The following is a 17,728-nucleotide window of genomic DNA, read 5'->3' as shown; positions in this document are numbered from 1 at the left end:
CTCAGCAACAGGTGTATATGCTAGGGGTTGTTGTTAGCTCTATTTACAGACGAGGAAACTGAGTCATAGGCGGGTGAGTCACCCAAGCTTCCCCCGGGCAATTCATGATGCAGGCAAGGGCCAAGCCCAGGTCGATGCTAACCGCTCCGCTCAGCTTCGCCCGGGCCGCGTCGCCTCCGTGGACCCAGGGCCCCGGCCTCCTCGCTCTGGGATCCTGTTTGTCTCCCCCTGCCACCTGCATGCCCAGCCGTCGCTGTGGTCGCCCTTAATTGGTCCTCCTGCCTCCAGCCGGCCCCAGCTGGGGCCCCTCTCTAATTCATTCCCCAGGAAGCCAAATGAAAGAGACCCCAGGGGCTTCAGTGGCTCTTAGGATAAAGACTAAAAGCTTTGCTGGCCCCGCAAGGCCCCGAAAAGGCTAACGTCTGCCTTCTTTTGGGGTCTCAGCTCCTCCGAAAGAATCACCCTGGCCTTGTTCCCTCATTTTCCGTGAGCCCCCAGTGACCCTTTCTGGGGCCATCAGCCAACCAAGGATCACTGTGGGATGGTTCTGTCAGAATTCCAGGCACAGTTTGACCAGATCCCTCCCACAGCAGCAGAGACGACCTCTCTGGTTAACCCCTCTTGTTCGTGAGTTCTTTATGCCCCCCAGGAAGTTCTTCCTAACATCTAACCTCTACCCCTCAGGCTACAGCCTCAGCTGGTTCCCTCTGGCTCCAGAGGCTGTGGGGCGGGTATAAAAGCCGGAGAGTTCTGCCGGAGACAGCGTCCATCCATCTCCACCTCAGGCTGCCAACCACCTTACCTTCCCCTTCTTGGTGAGGACCTGCTTATAATACAACCAGCCTTCTCTCCTGATATCGCTGAAGGTTGCGTCCGAGAGGTCAGAGGTTGAGTGTCGCTTAGAAGGGACATCAGCGTCTTCGGAAGTACCCCAGCTATCCAAGGACTGCAGGGACACAACGGAGGGCAACTTAGGGGGGCTCCCACGGTGCCAGCATGCCAGAAGGCCCATGGACCTCGCACAGCCACACGGGCCTGGTGGATGCCTGGGCCACGCTCTGCTGTGCTGTGTGGCCTCACAGGCCCCGCTTGCCCTCTCTGAACCACCGCGCTGAGGTCATGGGACGTATGTATGTGCCGAGGAAGCCAGAAAGGAAGAAAGGCTATGACCTGCCGACCACATGTCTCACCACGCGAGAAAAGCCAATCTGGTACCTCCTTTAATTTTATGGACTTGAAGCAACTAAGGAAACAAAGGAAGTGATTGTGACAACACGGAGTTAAATAAACAGAGGAAGTGGAAACATCAACAAAGGCTGAGTTAGTGGAGCATGTAGTCATGTCCACAAGGAGTTAAACAGAGGAAGTGATAGTGTCAACACGACTCCAGCAACAGAAGTGACAGGTCAAGGGAGAGTTAAGTAAGCAGAGGAAGCGATAAGGAATAAGCCAGGTGACAATATCCTCAAGGTGTTAAATGAACCAAAGATACCGAGGGTTTGAAATCAAGTGGCTTTTCTAGTCTAGCCGTAATCACGAAGAGTTAAGGCCATTTCAGAACTGACCCCACGTCTCCCCAGGGTCTGAGCCTGGAAACTCCAGCCTGTCCATCACTCTCAGTCCTGTGTCCCCTCCTTTCCAATGTCCCCCCTCCCCTGAAGACACCACACAAATACTGCCCCAGGCCACCCTGTGCAGGCAGTTTTGGGTACCCACAGGGAGCAAGCAAACGAAATGAAATCCCTGCCCTCACAGAGCTTACATTCTATCTGGGAGACAAGCAAGAGAGGGGACAGATGCATAAACTGTATCACATGAGAAGTGCTAAGGAGAAAATAGGCATCACATGTCAGGGGTGAAGGCTAAAATCTCAGAAAAGGTGGAGATAAACCCGAAGAAAGTAAAAGGTGAGGGGCGCCTGGGTGGCTCAGTCGGTGAAGCATCCGACTTCGGCTCAGGTCATGATCTCACGGTTTGTGAGTTCGAGCCCCACGTCGGGCTCTGTGCTGACAGTTCAGAGCCTGGAGCCTGCTTCGGATTCTGTGACTCCCTCTCTCTCTGCCCCTCCCCCGCTTATGCTCTGTCCCTCTCTGTCTCTTAAAAATAAATAAATGTAAAAAATTAAAATTAAAAAAAAAAAGGAATTAAAAGGTGAGTCACGTGGCTGTGGAGGGGAGTGTGTGGAAAGGGCATTCTAAGTGGGGGAACGATACGGACCAAAGCCTTGGGTGGGTGGAGGGTGCGGGTGTCTTTAAGTGATGACACAGCCCATATAGCTGACACCAGGGGATCGCCTACAGGGTTGGGGGGGTGGGGGAGGGACACAGGAGCCAGAGTAGACCACTTCCCGCCCTGGGAGCCAGAGGCCTAGAAACCCACCCCAAGACGGGGCTCCGCAGCCGAGGCATCGGTCCCTCCCCAGCTCCCCTGACACCCTCGCCCGCACACGCTCACCACTCACCCCATCGGTGAAGAAGCTTCGCAGCATCCGCAGGCTGGGTACTCGGTTTGGCAGGCGCCTGGCGAGTGAGAACTGAGTGTGAGGGAGGTAGGAAGCACAGCTAGGACTTCTCCTCAAATCCCAAGGCTCAGAAGCCTTCCAGGGAGGGAGCTCATTGCCTGGGGGGCACAGAGGACACCAGGGCCGAGAGCCCCGTCCCAGCCCAGTCAGGGTGGCCGTGATGGCCACACGCTGTCCTCACCTCAGAGCCCTGCCCTCTTCCCGGAAGGTGTTGAGCCCATCGTCACAGGACTTGGAGCGCTCTGTGGTGATGGCCAGCAGGTAGGAGGAGCGGCGGCCGGCCTTGAGGCTACCTGCAAAGCCACCCACAGGGTCAGCAGGAGGGCCAGGGCTTCCCTGGAGCCCTCCTGTCTGGGCAGGGCCAGGAGGTGACCACCCACGGGGCCCCTGGAGTAGCAGAAGCTGGCAAGAAGAGGCCATACATCAGGCAGCAAGCCCAGCAGAGACCCCTGAGGACCAGGCAGCCAGGGAAAGGACGGGGCAAGGGCTTCAGGGAGCACTCACTGCAGTCCTGGGAGTAATGGCGGCCAAGAGCAAAGGTGAAGGTTGGGGAGGATGGGCTGGTGCCCAGGACGGGGGCTGAGTTCATGGCGCTGGAGACCACAGCGGAGGCAGGGACATGCTTGGCTTGGAGGTCAATGCTGGGGCTGGTGGGTTCATCTGCAAGCAGAGGGGAGTGGTGGATAAAGGTGGCAGAAAGCTAAACCCGCCTGCCCCCCGCCCCCAGCCTCGCGTCCTGGCCTAGACCACGTGCCCAAGGCTCAGGTCCTCCGAGGCCCTGCTGGCAATACGCCCGTGGCCAAGGGCCCCCCATCCCCAGACTGTGAGCACGGAGGCTCCGCCCCTGCCTCCTCCTTCACACCCAGGCCTGAGGTTGAGCCACCCTCCCTGGACTGGGCTCCTGAGAGCTTCGGACTATCTCCCCCACCAGACCGGGGGTCTCTTGAGGATAAGGACTGTCTCCTCCGTCAGTTGGGGGCTCCCTGAGGGCAGGCGCTACGTTTCCCCCTCACACTGGGAAATTACTGACGCTGTGTCTGACCACTCTGACCGAAAGCTGACCGGGGGAGGCCAGGGCTGGGTCTGGCCTGGCCTCTTCTCCCTCACTCCCATGACCACCATAGGGTGAGCTCACCCTGCTCAGTTCCAGGTACTGTCTCTCCACTTCTGGTCCCAGTCTCATGATCTTGTATCTGGTCTTTATCTCAAGCCCCTAGACCCAGCCCAGCCTATCCTGCACCCTCATAGACACAGTCAGCAAACCTTAAACCTTTTCCTGCCCCACTCTCATTCCCGATGTAGGGGTGAGGCACAATCCTCTAGGCAGACCAGAAACCTGGGAACCACCCTGTCTCTCCTCTCTCTTGCCTCTCCCTTATCCAACATCTGTTCCACAGGCAGCAAACTCTCAGTGTCCCCTCTGTTCTCAGGATAACGTCCCCAACTCCCCAGAGACTGACACAGCCCCTCTGGACCCTTTCTGGCGACCTCGAAAGGCACCCTCCTCTCTCACGTCAGGGTTCTTGGCATATTCTATTCTCTCCCTTTACGTTCTCCCCCTAACTCTTTCTCATCCTTCAAATCTTAGCCCTAATCTCCTTCCTCTAAGATTCTCTCCTTGGCTACCACGCCCCAGTCTGGACCATGTCACCCTTCTCTGTCTCCTAGAGTCCCCTGTACTCCCATCACACACACACACACACACACACACACACACACACCATGGGGCTGTTCTTGTCCGATCATCTGTCCGGCTGCTGGACCACACGCTCCAGAAGAGCTTGAAGCCTAGCACGGTGCCTGACACAAATATTTGTTGGATAAATGGATGGGTGGAGGGTGGGTGGAAGGAACAAAAAGTAAAAGGAACAAAGGGAGGATAGAAGAAAGCAAGGGTGGAAGGAAGGATGAAAAGAAAGAATGATGGAAGACGAGAAGGAAGAATGAATGAACAAAGGGAGGAAGAAGAAAGGGAGGAGGAAAAGAAGAGAAGTGATGGATGGGTGGGCGGACGGGTGGATGAAGGATGAAAGGAAGGAGGGAGGGAGGAAAGAAAGACGGCTGGGGGAGAAATGAATGAAAGGAAGGGTGACAGGATGCAGGAGAGAACAAAAGGACGGATGGGTGGACAGACAGACAGACAGACAGAGAAATCGGCACTCAACCCAGAGTTTTGCCCATGGTTGACAGGTGGGTGGGGTAAAACAGGGCACAGACGACCCAGTCTCCCAAGACAGTCACCTCTACTGTCACTCACCAATGAAGGGGATAGAAGCCAGAGAGTCTTCAGTAGTGGCCAAAGGGGCCACCTTCCTGCCCAGGCGTTCCACTCGCCCACTGGACTCTGGCTCTGGGGACTCTTCACCAAACCCAAGGTTCATCTGTCTTGCGGAGGGCAGCTGGACCTTCCGGCCCGTGGGAGGCTTTTGCCTCAGGACCACCTCGTCGCGGCGATCCTCGGTGGCGGGCTCCAGAGCCCGGGTGCTGGGTTCTGGGCGCACAACCCTGGGTGGTTCGGAGGCCTCCAGCGGGAACGATGCAGGGGACTGAGCCAAGTTGAAGGTGGGTAGCCCCCCGAAGGGTGAGTCCCGGAAGGAGAGTGCGTGCAAGAGGCCAGTCCGGCGCTGGAATGATGGGCTGTAGCTCCGGTACCCGATGTAGCCGATGTCATCCAGGCCTTGCAGACCAGGCGGGGGTGGGGCCTGGGGCGCAGGAAGGTCCCTGGGTGGGCAGGCAGGGGTGCGGGCAGACGGACGCTGGGAAGCCCAGCCACAGCGCTCGAAACGGGGTGACACCAGTGCTCCTGGACCCAGCGCCTCGGCTGAGCGGGTGGCCCGGCTCAAGTAGTCGTCTGAGCGAGCTCGGTGCCAGCCCTCCTGACCCAACTGGCTCAAGGCACCCTGGGAGGTGGAGCAGGGCCATGGGCGGTGGGCAGTCACATCCTCCAACCGGTCCTGGGAGGCACTGCGGGCCCGGGGGGGCATGGCAGGACACCGTCTCTCCCCCGCCCTGCGGGGTACCTGGTTTGACAGCCAGTGTGACAAAGCCTGCTGGCACTCCAGTCTGCTGGGGGGCACCCGGCTGCCAGGCTCAGGGAAGGCACGGGGCGTCCGGGGCTCTGAGGGGAGGCGGGGGAAGGCACCAGGGCTGGGGCGGGGCTGGCTCATCCCCAAGGAAGAGTTGTCCAGATGGGTACGGGTGGCAGAAGGGACGCGGGGCCCCGGGTCACTCCAGGCAGCAGGACTCCGGGGGTCACTGGGCAGTGCTGAGAGGGGCTCAGGCACCATAGTGGCCCAGGTAGAGACCCGGGCTGGCGGGGCGTAAGTCTTGCGAGGGTAGCAGATCGGAGGCGGCTCTGGGATACTCCGGGCCTCTCCAGAATACGGCTCGTTCCCCTTCAGGTAGGCATCCTGGGAGTAGGCCTGGCCGGGGACACAGAGGCAGGTGAGCAGGGCTGGACAAGTCCCACAGGGCGGAGTTACATCAGCCCTGGGAGATCAGGACCCTAGAGAAGTGGACTGAGGGAAAGGACCAAGCGGCAGGGGGGCCCTGAGTGGGTGGGAGCCGGAAGGCATGCTCCAAAGAGAGTCGGGGGGAGGGAGGGAGAGAACAAAGAAATTAGAGGCCTTTGAGAGTCACACACACACACACACACACACAGACACACACACTCTCTCACTCTCTGTCTCTCTCTCTCTCCCTCTCTCACTAGAGAAACAGCCAGGATTTCTCTAAGACTTATGACAAGGACTGCCTGTAGCCACAAACATTCCAACATCTGTTTTCTGGGGTCCTCCCCCATGCTGGCCTCAGCCGCCTCCCTGCTGCCTTACATCCAACAGTGCCCACAGCCCTCCGGGCTGGGCTGGGAAAACCCACCAGAGACCAGTCAAGGTGGCAGAAGACAGAGACGGCAGCTGACCAAGGGGTGTGTCCACGGCGGGGTGGGCTGGGGGTGGGCGGGGGCTGGGAAAGCCCCGCCGTCCTTCCGTCCTTCTGTCCCCTGGACGGGGAGCCAGGGCCTGGCTCCTAGGCCTCCGGAGTGAAGAGAAACTTGCCCACCTCTTGCTCCCTCTGGGCCAGGCTTGGGGGAGGGGCCGGACCGTCTAAGGGGCCTCAGGCCACCTTCTGCCACCCCAGGCCTGGAATCTGGCACTGGGAGCCGAGGCTGACGCTGCATTGCTGAGGAGTGACAGGGCCGGCGCCCAGGCCCAGCCAAAAAAGGAGGCAGCCCCTAGGGACAGAGGCCTTGTGGCCCTGGCCTAGCCTGGCCCTTGATGGGTGCCCAGGGGCGTCTCTCAGGGTGAAGTATCAAAGGGTGGGAGAGTGAAACACAATACACACATACACACACACGCTCCCACGCGCACGCGCATGTGCGTGCCACACCACAAGGAGATACTGGAAAATACACACCCAAAGACACACACACAGAGCGAAACACAATGAGACACATATAAACTACACCTCCAGTCCCAGGCACACACATCATGTGATGAGGACAAGTTAGACCACACCCCCCGTACTCACACTCAGCCCCCTTCGGACCCACACACCCAGCCGGGGGACACTCACATACCTCTCCCTCCTGCCATCCTGCCGGCTCCCCAGGCTCCCCGCATCACCACGGCGGCGGCGGAGGCGCTGGCGACAGCATCGTGGCCAGCCTCCGCCTTCCCTGGCCGGGGGGTGAACCCCCACTGACCACTGTGCTGGCCCCACCTCTGTCCCCCACCCCCAGTCTGCCCTCCCAGCGGCTGCCCTCGGCCCCCCACCGGCGCTCTCTCTCTCTCTCTCTCTCTCTCTCTCTCTCTCTCTCAGCGGCTGGCTGGCGGGAGGAGGAGGGAGGGGAAGATGGGTGTGGAGGGGCCTCGCCGCGTCGGCGGTGGCGTCAGCAGCTGCCGCGGCCCCATTGGCCTCCAGCCTTGGCTTCCAACCACAGGAATGCCTGGGCCCCACCCTCTGGCTGGCCTAGGATGGAGGGGGCCAGCGGAGGGCCCCAGAGGCTGACATCTGGGGCCGCCGGCCCACCCGAACCTCGAACCCCGGTAACACAGCTCAAGGCTGCTGCTCTCCCCACCCCTTGCCCCCCCCCTCCTCCTCCGGCTGGAGAGATGGAGGGCAGCCCTAGATCCCACCCTGTTACCCCCTCCTGGCTTTCCTTGCCTCGGCCCTGGGGGAAGTGTACCCGCAGGGCCTTTGAGACTTGTGGAGAGCCATCCACCTCTCTGGGCCTCCAGGCTTACCTCCCCCTCCCCAGGAAGGGCAAGGGGACAATCCAGGTCAGAGGGTGGAGGTTCCCAGAGGGGCAGGGTGCCAAGCATGGCACCGTGATTACAGTGATTATGAGAGCACATCCAGGGCAGAAGCCAGCCCGGCTCCCAGGGCCTCCTGGGTTTGGCCCTCAGCCTTCCCCCAGGGGGGCAGTGACCTTGAGGGCAAGCAAGCTGGCATCTGGCTAAGACCCATGAGATCAGGAAATTGGACACTGGGCAGAGAGGACTGCCCTGGGCTCTGGGACAGGCCTGGGGTCGGTGTGCACAGAAAGATAGCATATGTAGGCGTGTGTAAGTCTGCGTGTGTGTGTGTGTGTGTGTGTGTGGACACAGCTACAGAAGACATGCTCACTCGGGGCCAGGCAGGGAGGGGGTGTGGAGAACAGTCTCTTGGGAGCTGACAAGAACGTGCCAGTCTGGCAGGGCCCGCTGGGCCACCCTCCTTCCAGATACTCTGGCAGGAATCCTGCCTGCCAAGGCCAGCGCCTCCCCCTCCCCCAGCACAGAGCAGCCCTGAATGAAGCAACAACCGGCCCCAGCCCAGGGATGGGCCTGGCATCCCTGATTGGGCAGTGCCGGACTGGTGCGGCACCCTACACTCTTCTCTGCCTCCCGAAGGCAGAAGGGAGGCCCCAAGGAGGAGAGATGTATCCCGCCCCCAGGCCCCAGGGCCCCTCCGCCTCAGACAGCAGGGCAGGACTCACCAGCTGGAGGATGTCCTCGTCCTTGGGCATGATGGAGAGCTCCAGGGTATCATCACTACAGAGACAGGGCAGGGGGTCAGGCCAGGCTGAGGCAACGGGGTCTGGGAGAACAGGGATCCTGGTCGCCAGGGCAACCCCAGGGTCAAGGGGGTGGTGTGCAGGGACTCAATGAGTGTGCTGGGAGCTATTACAGGAGAAGGGAGGCAGGGGGCACTCACCTATTCTGGATCAGAGCTATGACCTGGGAGTAGGTCTTCCCAATGACGCTCTCCCCGTTCACCTTCACCAGCCGGTCTCCTGGGGAAAGGGGGGGCAGAACCACATGTGAGCAGGCCAACGGGTGACAATGGCCCCTCCTGAGAACCCCTGCACCAGGCATGGATGACAGCACCAGGACAGGGCCTTCCCCAACACCTGGATCTGAGAATCCCATCCTAACCAGAGAGCAGGTGGAAGAGACCCAGAGAAGGACAGCTCACCGGTGCGAAGGCCCGCTCTATGGGCGGGGCCATCATCCTTCACATTCTTGACAAAAATGGTATCCATGGGCTCCAGGCGGTGGTGCCGGGGGGAGGGTCCTGGTGAGCATCAGCCAGGTTAGCTGGGGGTGGCTGCTGAAGGTCACACCCATGCACAGCTACGCACACAGGGGACACACACTCAGAGAACGGTCACACTCACACGGACACAAACACGGACCCACCCATTCACAGAGACGTGGATGTATAGGATAAGACAAGAGGATCCACCCCTGGGAGAACAAAGACCAGTGTGGGGAAAACACGTTCGCGGACACACAGAGTCACTCCTTAAATGGTGCTTTCATCCCAGCACTGTGCCAGAAAGTAGACTGAAAAGGATGGACAGATATGGGCCTTGACCTCGTGGAGGTCCCTGTCTAGTGGGGCAGGCACCCACACATGCAGAATGCCCACACCCACAGACCTGGGGAAAGCTGCGGAAAGGCCCTGAGGCTCACAGACACTCATACCCACGCTTCCCACCCCACCCCCTTCCCTAGGGGCAGAGGATTCTAAGCAGAGGCCTGAAGATCCTGAGATGAGTACTCAGCCCCTCATGACATCACATTACACCCCAGCTGCTAACTGTCTCCATCAGAGAAAGGGGCCTGTTCTAGGTCAGCTGGCTCTTCCCCTTGCCCCCAGGGGCCTCTGCGATGAGGCTCAGGAGCGTCACCACAACTACCCAGCAGAAGCCCCAACGGCAGAGAAAGAAGTCTGCCCGTTAAAGGAGTTTTGCCTTAGGGCACCTGGGTGGCTCAGTCAGTTGAGCAACCGACTTCGGCTCACGTCATGATCTCACGGTTTGTGAGTTCGAGCCCCAAGTCGGGCTCTGTGCTGACAGCTTGGAGCCTGGAGCCTGCTTCCAATTCTGTGTCTCCCTCTCTCTCTGCCCCTCCCCTACTCATGCTCTGTCTCTCTCTGTCAGAAATAAATAAACATTAAAAAAATTTTTTTTTAAAAAAAAGGAGTTTTGCCTTGAATACCCCGGGTGGCAGAAAGGGGCCCTTTGGGATAGAGAGGGTGACAGCCAGGGGAGGCAGGCCCACATCTGGTAAGATAAAGACCTCAGGGCTCCCCTCACACCCAACAGAACCCCAGCATCTCCATCTCCGAGGACAGCCATTGGTCAGCTGCACCCTACCACCAGCCCCCAGGCTCTGCCGCCCTGTGTCTGTGCCTCAGCCTAGGCTGGGAGTAACTCCAGGGCAGAGGTCAGGTCTTAGAAAGCCATCTGCTCCCCAGAGCACCACCCCCAGTGTGGAACAGACAGGCTCAGAGGGAGACAAATGTGAGAAAAGAAAGGAAGCATCGAAGGGACCACAGGGCCTTGGCGGGCCCAAGATCTGTCCTCATGTCACTGGTGATGACGAGTAGGAATGAAATTCAGGGAGCTCTCCCCTAGGGCCCAGAATAAATGTGCTGCCTCTTGGATTCTTAAAAAAAAAGAAAAAAGAAAAGAAAAGAAAAGAAAAAAAAGAAAAGAAAAGAAAAGAAAAAGGATTGAGGAGAGAAAGGGCAGACACAGAGAAGAGCAAAGACTGGACAGCAGTCAGGGCTGGGGGCAGTGGGAGGGCAGGCAGCAAAACCCAGGCTGACTTGGGTAGCGGGAGAGAAACAGAAGCTGGAAAACGGGCCCCAGCTCAGCCCCAGCCCTGGGCCCCACCCCCACCACTCCTTACCTCCTCCTCGGCCTCCATTCTCTTCCTCCTGCAGGGGACAGAGAGGTGGGTGTGGGGCCTGGGTCCAGCCCTCAGTGGCTCCACCTGGGCGGGCCCTTCGATGTCCCCCACCCAAGGCCTCCCCTCTTATCTTCCTTCAACTAGCCTGGCGCCCAGACGAGGCAGGAGGGGTGTCAGTGGGGACGGTCATCAAGTCCCACGCAATGGTCCCCAATAACACTAACCCCCTCTCATGACTGCTGATCCCACCACCTTGTATTTCAGCCATTCGCCCCCAATCCAGTGGGGGACCCATGACCCCTCCCTTTGGGGAGCTCCAAGCCCAATGAAGGAGGCACTAAACGTAACGCGCAGAGAGAGGACACACAGGCAGACACAGATAAGCAGGCATGACGAGTGCAAACAGTGGCTATCAGCTCTCAGAGAATGGGAAGGGAAGGCCTGATTAGCACCCCTCTGGGGGAGGGGATTTTAAGGCAAGTTTGAGGAGGGAGGGGAGAGGGCGGTCTGGGTGAGGGGAGGGGAGTACGCAGGCGCTGGGCAGCAGAAATAAACAAGCATTTGTAGGACAGCATCAGCTGAGCCGACGCGAGAAAGAAAGCAACACCAGCAAGTGACAGAAGTCAGACTAAAGCATTCAGGTTTGAAAGGACAGAAAGAGGGAGCCAGTGAAGGTTCTTGGGTGGGAGAGAGTGGATGTGAAGTACCAGTGAGGGAACAGGGTTCTAGCATCCGGCAGGGCTAAGAAATGGAGTCCAGGAGACCCACTAGGGAGACCTTTGGGGTCATCCTGGTAGTGAGAGGGAGGGTACCGGATTTGGGGAGGGAACTGAAATGAGGGAAAGGAGGCCAGCGAGACAGGGTCCCACATCAGAGCTGGATCCGACATTTAGCATCATCGTATCTACCCCTGTCCACAGACCATCCATTCTACCGCAGATGACAGACAGGGCGTGACTTATCCAGGGCCACTCCGAGCCAGGGCTGGAACCCAGGACCCTCTGGCACCCCAGCCAGGACATGAAGGCTGTGGGGCACTGCTGGAGAGCAGTCCCTCTGCCCCTGCCCTCCCTGTGTGGGGTGCGCGCCTGCTGATGTGAGCTGACAGCACAGTGAGCGGGTGGCAAAGGCAGATGGATGCATTTAGACGGCTGAGCTCCCTGCAGGCTCCCAGCCCTGGGCAGGTTCTGGAAAGGGGATGGAATCCACCCCTGGCTTGCCCCGCCCAGGGTCTTCCAGCGCCCCACGTGAGCGAGGTCTCTCTGAAACAGGTCCACCACCCAGCCTAGGCCACTCAGGCTGCATCCGCCCCGGTCACCCCTCAGCAGGGCCCCCTGAGAAAAGGGGGCAGGGGCCAGGCAGGAGGGACATTCTGGGGGAAGAGGAAAGGAAGGACTGGAGGTTCCAGGGAACTAGAAGGTTGGTGTCCTTGGGCATCAAGGGGCAGGGGGCTGTGCCCCTCTCACACACCGTCAGCCCCCACTTACACTCTTAAGCACGGCTGCAGCCAATGGGAATAGTTTACGCAGGTGCTCCCGGATTGAGACACGGGTGAGAGAGCACAGGGACACATACTGAAGACGTGTATTTAGAGACACCTGTCTACCCACGCCTACGTACACAAACATGCATGCATATGACCCACATACTGGGCACCCAAGTGCACACAAAGAGAGCCATGCAAGTACACAGACACAGGCAGTGAAACCCAAGGCCCCGGTTCTCTGGCAGGTGGGACAAAGCTCCCCAGAGGAGAGCCCCACACAGCTGGTCTCAGCCCTGGGGTTGGGGCGGGGGGGGGGGGGGGGAGTAACAGGTTCATTGACTCCAAAATAAGTCTGTCTCCTGCCCTGCTGGGAAAGAGGTGGGGGAAGGGAGGGGGGCCCTCCTGGGGAGCCCCAGTTCCTGCCAAGGACCCTCGCTCTTCCCGCATGCCTGGCCCGCCCCCAGCCCACACTGTAGGTTAGGCACAGAGAACCTGACATTTATACTACGGCCAGAAGGGCTCGTGGGGGTCAAGTAGATAGACGCCCTCACATTACAGCAGGAGAAGTGACCAGTGAGTGAGACCAAAGTTACGTAAGGAGCTCCGCTAGGACTAGAACCCGGGGCGCCCCCCTCCCAGCCTGGCGCTCTCCAGCACCCAGAGCCCAGAGCCGAGGCGAGTGCAGGGCCCGGGGCACTCCGGGAGGAGTCCCAGAGGTGTTTTAGGGTGGACTCCCCAAGAGCTCAGGCTAGGGAGGGAGCAACAAAGCCAGCTCAGAAGTGGCCACAGGACAGAGTCCCAGGAACTTCACCTCTTCGAGAAGGCGGCTCAGTTTTCAGGGGCCAAGAGTCTGGGGGTGCGTGTGAGCGTCCTGGCTTCCCCCACCCCCAAGTTCATCGCCCTGAACCGTTCACCCTTCTCCTGGGAAGACCAAACCCAGGGCAGTTAGGGATCTCTTCCACAATCGTACAGTGCCAGTGACCCAGCCAGGGCTGCCCCGGCCTCTCAGGGACCCTCCTCCCAAGGCCACGGAAGAAGGGCTGTGGAGGGGACAGTGCAGACGAACCTCCCTTCCCCCCACCGAAGCTTCCTCAGGACGGGCAAGGGCAGCGGGCAAGGTGCGTGTACCTTCAGGCTGCAGTGCACGGCTGACTCAGGGGGGTACACAATGAAGTGGCGCAGGGTGAAGCCAAAGCCGTCCTGGAGACTTTTGCACAGCAGCAGTGTCCGCGGCCCCTGCCAGGGGAGGGGGCGCCCAGGGGAGCACCCATCTCTCGGGCCCAGCGGCAGCTGTGGAAGCACAGGGAACCAGGGTTGAGTGGCCGTGTGACCCACACTCCCAGGTGCGCACACTGCCTCCCGCAGCCAGGGGGAGGGCCTGGAGCAGGGGAGGGGGAGGGGGGCAAGGGCCCTGGGGTTCCACGCACGCTCCCCTGCTCCCCGACCTCCTCCTCACCCCCCTCCTTCCTCTCCCTCGCTCCTCAGTCCAAAGCTGCTTCTTTCTCTCCCCTCGATCCCCTCATGGCACCTTTGCTCCCAGGGAAGTAACTCCCTGCCGCCAGCCAGGTTCTCAATCAGGTCGGCTCAGCAAATGTTCGCCAAGCACCTCTTACGCTCCAGGATCTGGACACGGGGCCTTCTGGCCTGGGAAGTGCCTGCTGCCAAGCTGAGCTCATTCCCGCCTGCTGCACAATCTCACACACAGACAGACACATCCGCACACCCAGAGAAGCACACTCATGTGCAAAGGTACACACGGAGGCACAGATGAATCTACACACACAGGCTATGTAGACAAACACGTGCGCACACAATCGCACATGATCAGAGTCTCCCACACATGCCTACACATACAGGCACACGCACACAACATATGCTGCAGATAGACACCCACACGCACGCACACACAGACTGGCTCGCACAAGCATCCTTCAGGAGCAGCGGCAGCAACAGGTGAGGGACTAGAGCCACGAGGGAGCGGGCTGGACATCAGACAACTGAAGGGACTTCCTGGAGCTCCAGAGCCCAGCCAGAGGCCTGGCCGGTCACCGGATCTGAGAGGGGAACCGGGTGGGGGTGGCGGGAGATACTCGGCTGCCCTCTGGCCGACCCGCTGGAATACTTGGGATTCCCCAAGATGACAGGCAGGGGATGTCTGAAGACCAGGGTCTGAGGGCACACAGGTCTGTTTCTGGGGCGGGAGAGAGAGTAGCGCGGACACTGCCTGAGAGAGGGCTCACCTCAGGTTCCCTGCTCAGACGCAGAGAGGGAAAGCGGGTGACAGAAGGGCGTCAGAGAGATGCCTGTGTGCACAGGGAGGCGGCCGGCAGATTGGCCAAGACGGAAGACAAGGGCGGGCTGCCTGGTGAAAAGCCAGGATGCCTCCCTCGGGGCTTTAACCCCCAACCTCAGGCATCCTAACCTGTCTGGGGGGCCCTAATCCAAACCTCAGAGGGCTCACCCTCACCCTCAACAGTCTCCTCAACCCCCTCGCTCCTTGGCACGAGCCCGGAGTCTGCAGGGGAAGAAAGGCAGGCTGGATGTGGACGGAGGAAGCCCCAGTTCTGGGGTGAGGGCCTCACCCCTTCTCTATTAAGTTCCCCTTTCTCCCTCGCCCAGCTGCTGGAGAAAGCTCAAATTGGCACTTGGATGTACTGACGCTAAGAAGCTCCTTCGTGTATCCACCCCCCCCCAACCCCCCCCCCCCACCCCACCGCCAGCCTGTTCACATTTCTGGTAGAAGAGAGCCCTGGGTCCAGCCCTTCGCTGGGGATTTCTGTATTGGGGTGGGAGGTGGGGTTGTAGTCAGGCAGACTTGAGACTCAAATTTCAGAAGACTAAAGAACAATATGACAGGGGCAGTAGGCTTGCTTCGTGCAGTCCCAGAGAACACAGCCAAGGTGAAAGGTACAGGGAACAAGTGAAGCTCCAGGCCAGGGAGACCATTCTCATCATCTCCGTCTGGAAAACTACCAGCTGAGGACGTGAGCGCTCATTCTCCTGAAGGGTACAAGCCAAAGCTGGATGATCCCCAGTCTGGGAGGGCGCGGCTGAGATTCCAGCATGGGCCAGGAGGTCCAGCGATGGCCCCTCGGCTCCTTCCACTTGTAGCCCCAGCCCAGCCTGTCCACTGAGCTCCACACCCCCATGGGGGTCCGAAGAGTCCAGAGGAGAAAATTCTCTGGGAATTCTGCTGAGGTCCGAAATCCCCTGGACTTCCTATCACTGCTGACCTGGCAAGGAACTGATCAGGGAGAGCAGAGGGCCTGGCGGATCCCCCCTGCCTGCTCCTACCAGAAGCCCCTATGCCTCCCCAGCGTGGACCGTCTCCCCCTGCACGCACTCCACCGGGGCTCAGAGCTGAGGCTGTTTGCAGGGCCCATTGTTTTGCCGGTGTCCTGGATTAAGGTTTAAGCCACCAGCTGCCCCAGTGACGAGAAGTGGCTGGGACAGGTCCCCGCACGCCCCCCACCCCTCCTCCAGCACACATCCTGCCTGGAGCTGCCAGCTGCCTGGGGTGCCACTCTCTAGGGGCCTGGATGTAACCCAGGGAAGCGGGCAGGCCTTCTTCTCTCAGGCCCCCTCCTGGCCCAAACACCATTGGCACCCCCTCCCTTATCTCTGCCTCTCCCTTTCCTCTTATGCTTCCTTCCAGTCCCCCTTCCCCCATCTCTTCCAACCAGTTCCTGAGAACGTCAGTGTGGTAATCCCCCTGCCACAGCTCCCACACCCCGGCCTGAAGAGGAGACACCACGGCCCCCATGGACAGCCAGACCTGATGGCTCCCCTGTGGGAAGTTCTTCCTTGGATTTAACCTCAATGCTTCATACTATTATTCACACATTTCCTCTCCTCCCCTCTGACCTGGGACACCCCTGGGTCTGGCTCTCATCTTTACAGGGAGGGAGATGATGGACACAGAAACAGAGAATGAGCCAGCAATGGGAACAGAAAGGTGACTAGATTGGGGAGGGGTTCAGCTCACACACATCCACAACTCTGCCTCTCTGGGGTAGGCACAGAGACAAGGGGATGGAGAGGGAGACGCTCGGGGGACACAGGGACATCACTGATTACGGCTCTCCTGGCCCAGATCCATCTCCAAATGCTCTCGCCCTCATGCCAGGAACGAAAGAGACATCCAGAAATACCAACTGATGGTGGGAAGAGGGCAGATGGCCCCAGGGCCACAAATTAGACAGAACTGGACACGTGGTGGGTTGGCAACACCAGGAACCAGAACCCAGGAGTCCTGCTCCTCCCCCCTAGGAGCATAAAGAGGTCACTGCAGGGAGCACAGCGTTCATGCTGGGCATGGCGCCCACTGTGACTCACGCCCTACCAGCCTGGTCGATCCCGGACATCAGACACACTGTCCCCACCCCCTATATCTCCAGCCCTGTCAGTCCTCACCCTGAGATCACTCATTACCTGCCACCTCTGCCTCCTTTGCCCACCAGGAAACCCGTGCATGCCCCTGTGCCCACAGCCCCTACCAGGGAGAGGGTGGAGTGGTGCCCACCAGTCCACTTAGTATGATCCTTGCCTGCCTCCGACTCGGGGTCCTTGCCAGCCAAACTCCTCAGGATTCCATGCCCCGGCATCTCCTCAAACAACCCCGGTCCCTTCCGTCCTTCCACTGCCTATAAACCAAGAGGCTTGAGCCACTGGAGGCCACCACCCAGACTGGCCAGTCCTCATCCAGCACCCCGGGCAAAGCTCCCAGCCACAACCTGCCACCCTCACCCGCGTGTGTCTCCAGCTCCTCGCTCACTCCCCACTCCTGGGGCATCGGTCCCACGACGCAGGGCGCACTCAGCTCAAAGATCCCAGGGAGTTGGTGGCCCGATCCCACCCGCCTCGTCGAGGCCGGGCCCCTGCCCCTAACCCCGGCCCGGCAGCCTCCCACCCCGCCCCCCCCCCCCCCCCCAGCGGCGCTCACCCTGGCGCGGCGCGGCCCCGGCGCGCGGCGGTCCCTGTGGACGAGGCAGGGCAGCCAGAGGCAGCGCGGCTCCGGGGCGCTGCAGTCCACGCCGACGGCGCGCTCCCAGCGCCAGCCCCCGGCCCCCGCGCGTTCCACGCGCCACACGGAGCTGCCCACGAGCGCCGCGGCCGCAGGGGGCCCCCGGGCCCGGGCCCGGCCGCCGCCGCCATCCCCGCCCCAGTGAGCCGCGGGCCCGGCTTCCGGAGAGGGGCGCGGGGCTCGGGGGCCCCCGGCCGCTCCACGGCGCCCGGCCGGCGGCGTCCTCGGCCCCCCGGGCGGCAGGCGGGCCCCGGAGGCCCCCGCCCGCCCCCCGGAGCCGCGGGCCCGGGACCCAGGGGCCCCGAGGGGACGGACGGCCCGCGCGGATGGCGGCAGGACGGCTGGGGCAGCTCCGCGCCTCCCGCGCCTCCGGAGCCTCTTGGCTGAAGGCGCCTGAGCCCGGACACGCCGCCGAGTGGCAGGGCAGACACCTCCCCCTCCGGGGCGGCCCCTGTGCGCGGCCGCCCAGATCCCCCCCCCCCCCCCCCCACACACACGCGGGAGGCACCACACAG

General features: G+C 60.6%; 1 protein-coding gene across 5 annotated transcripts in view; it reads right to left on the bottom strand.

Moving 5' to 3' along the window:
• ARHGAP23 (Rho GTPase activating protein 23) overlaps positions 1–17,728 on the bottom strand; it is a 79,916-nt gene that overhangs the window by 33,676 nt on the left and 28,512 nt on the right. For 3 of the 5 annotated variants that reach the window (XM_078437234.2, XM_078437235.2, XM_078437233.2), the window contains exons 2-11: positions 13,319–13,480; positions 10,705–10,732; positions 8,981–9,079; positions 8,720–8,798; positions 8,502–8,556; positions 4,779–5,943; positions 3,026–3,181; positions 2,703–2,814; positions 2,462–2,519; positions 803–946 (exon numbers count right to left, since the gene is read on the bottom strand). In XM_078437234.2, the coding sequence (XP_078293360.2) occupies positions 803–946; positions 2,462–2,519; positions 2,703–2,814; positions 3,026–3,181; positions 4,779–5,943; positions 8,502–8,556; positions 8,720–8,798; positions 8,981–9,079; positions 10,705–10,732; positions 13,319–13,480 (2,058 nt within the window). Of the gene's footprint in view, positions 1–802; positions 947–2,461; positions 2,520–2,702; positions 2,815–3,025; positions 3,182–4,778; positions 5,944–7,100; positions 7,310–8,501; positions 8,557–8,719; positions 8,799–8,980; positions 9,080–10,704; positions 10,733–13,318; positions 13,481–17,132; positions 17,594–17,728 lie in introns of those variants that run through there. The other 2 variants (XM_078437236.2, XM_078437237.2) reach the window with 2 other exon arrangements.

The sequence above is a fragment of the Panthera onca genome, chromosome E1 (assembly GCF_046562875.1).
Source record: "Panthera onca isolate mPanOnc1 chromosome E1, mPanOnc1 haplotype 2, whole genome shotgun sequence".
Classification (NCBI taxonomy): Eukaryota; Metazoa; Chordata; class Mammalia; order Carnivora; family Felidae; genus Panthera; species Panthera onca.
The sequence above is the reverse complement of the archived record's forward strand: the minus strand, read 5'-3'. Positions and strand labels throughout refer to the sequence as shown.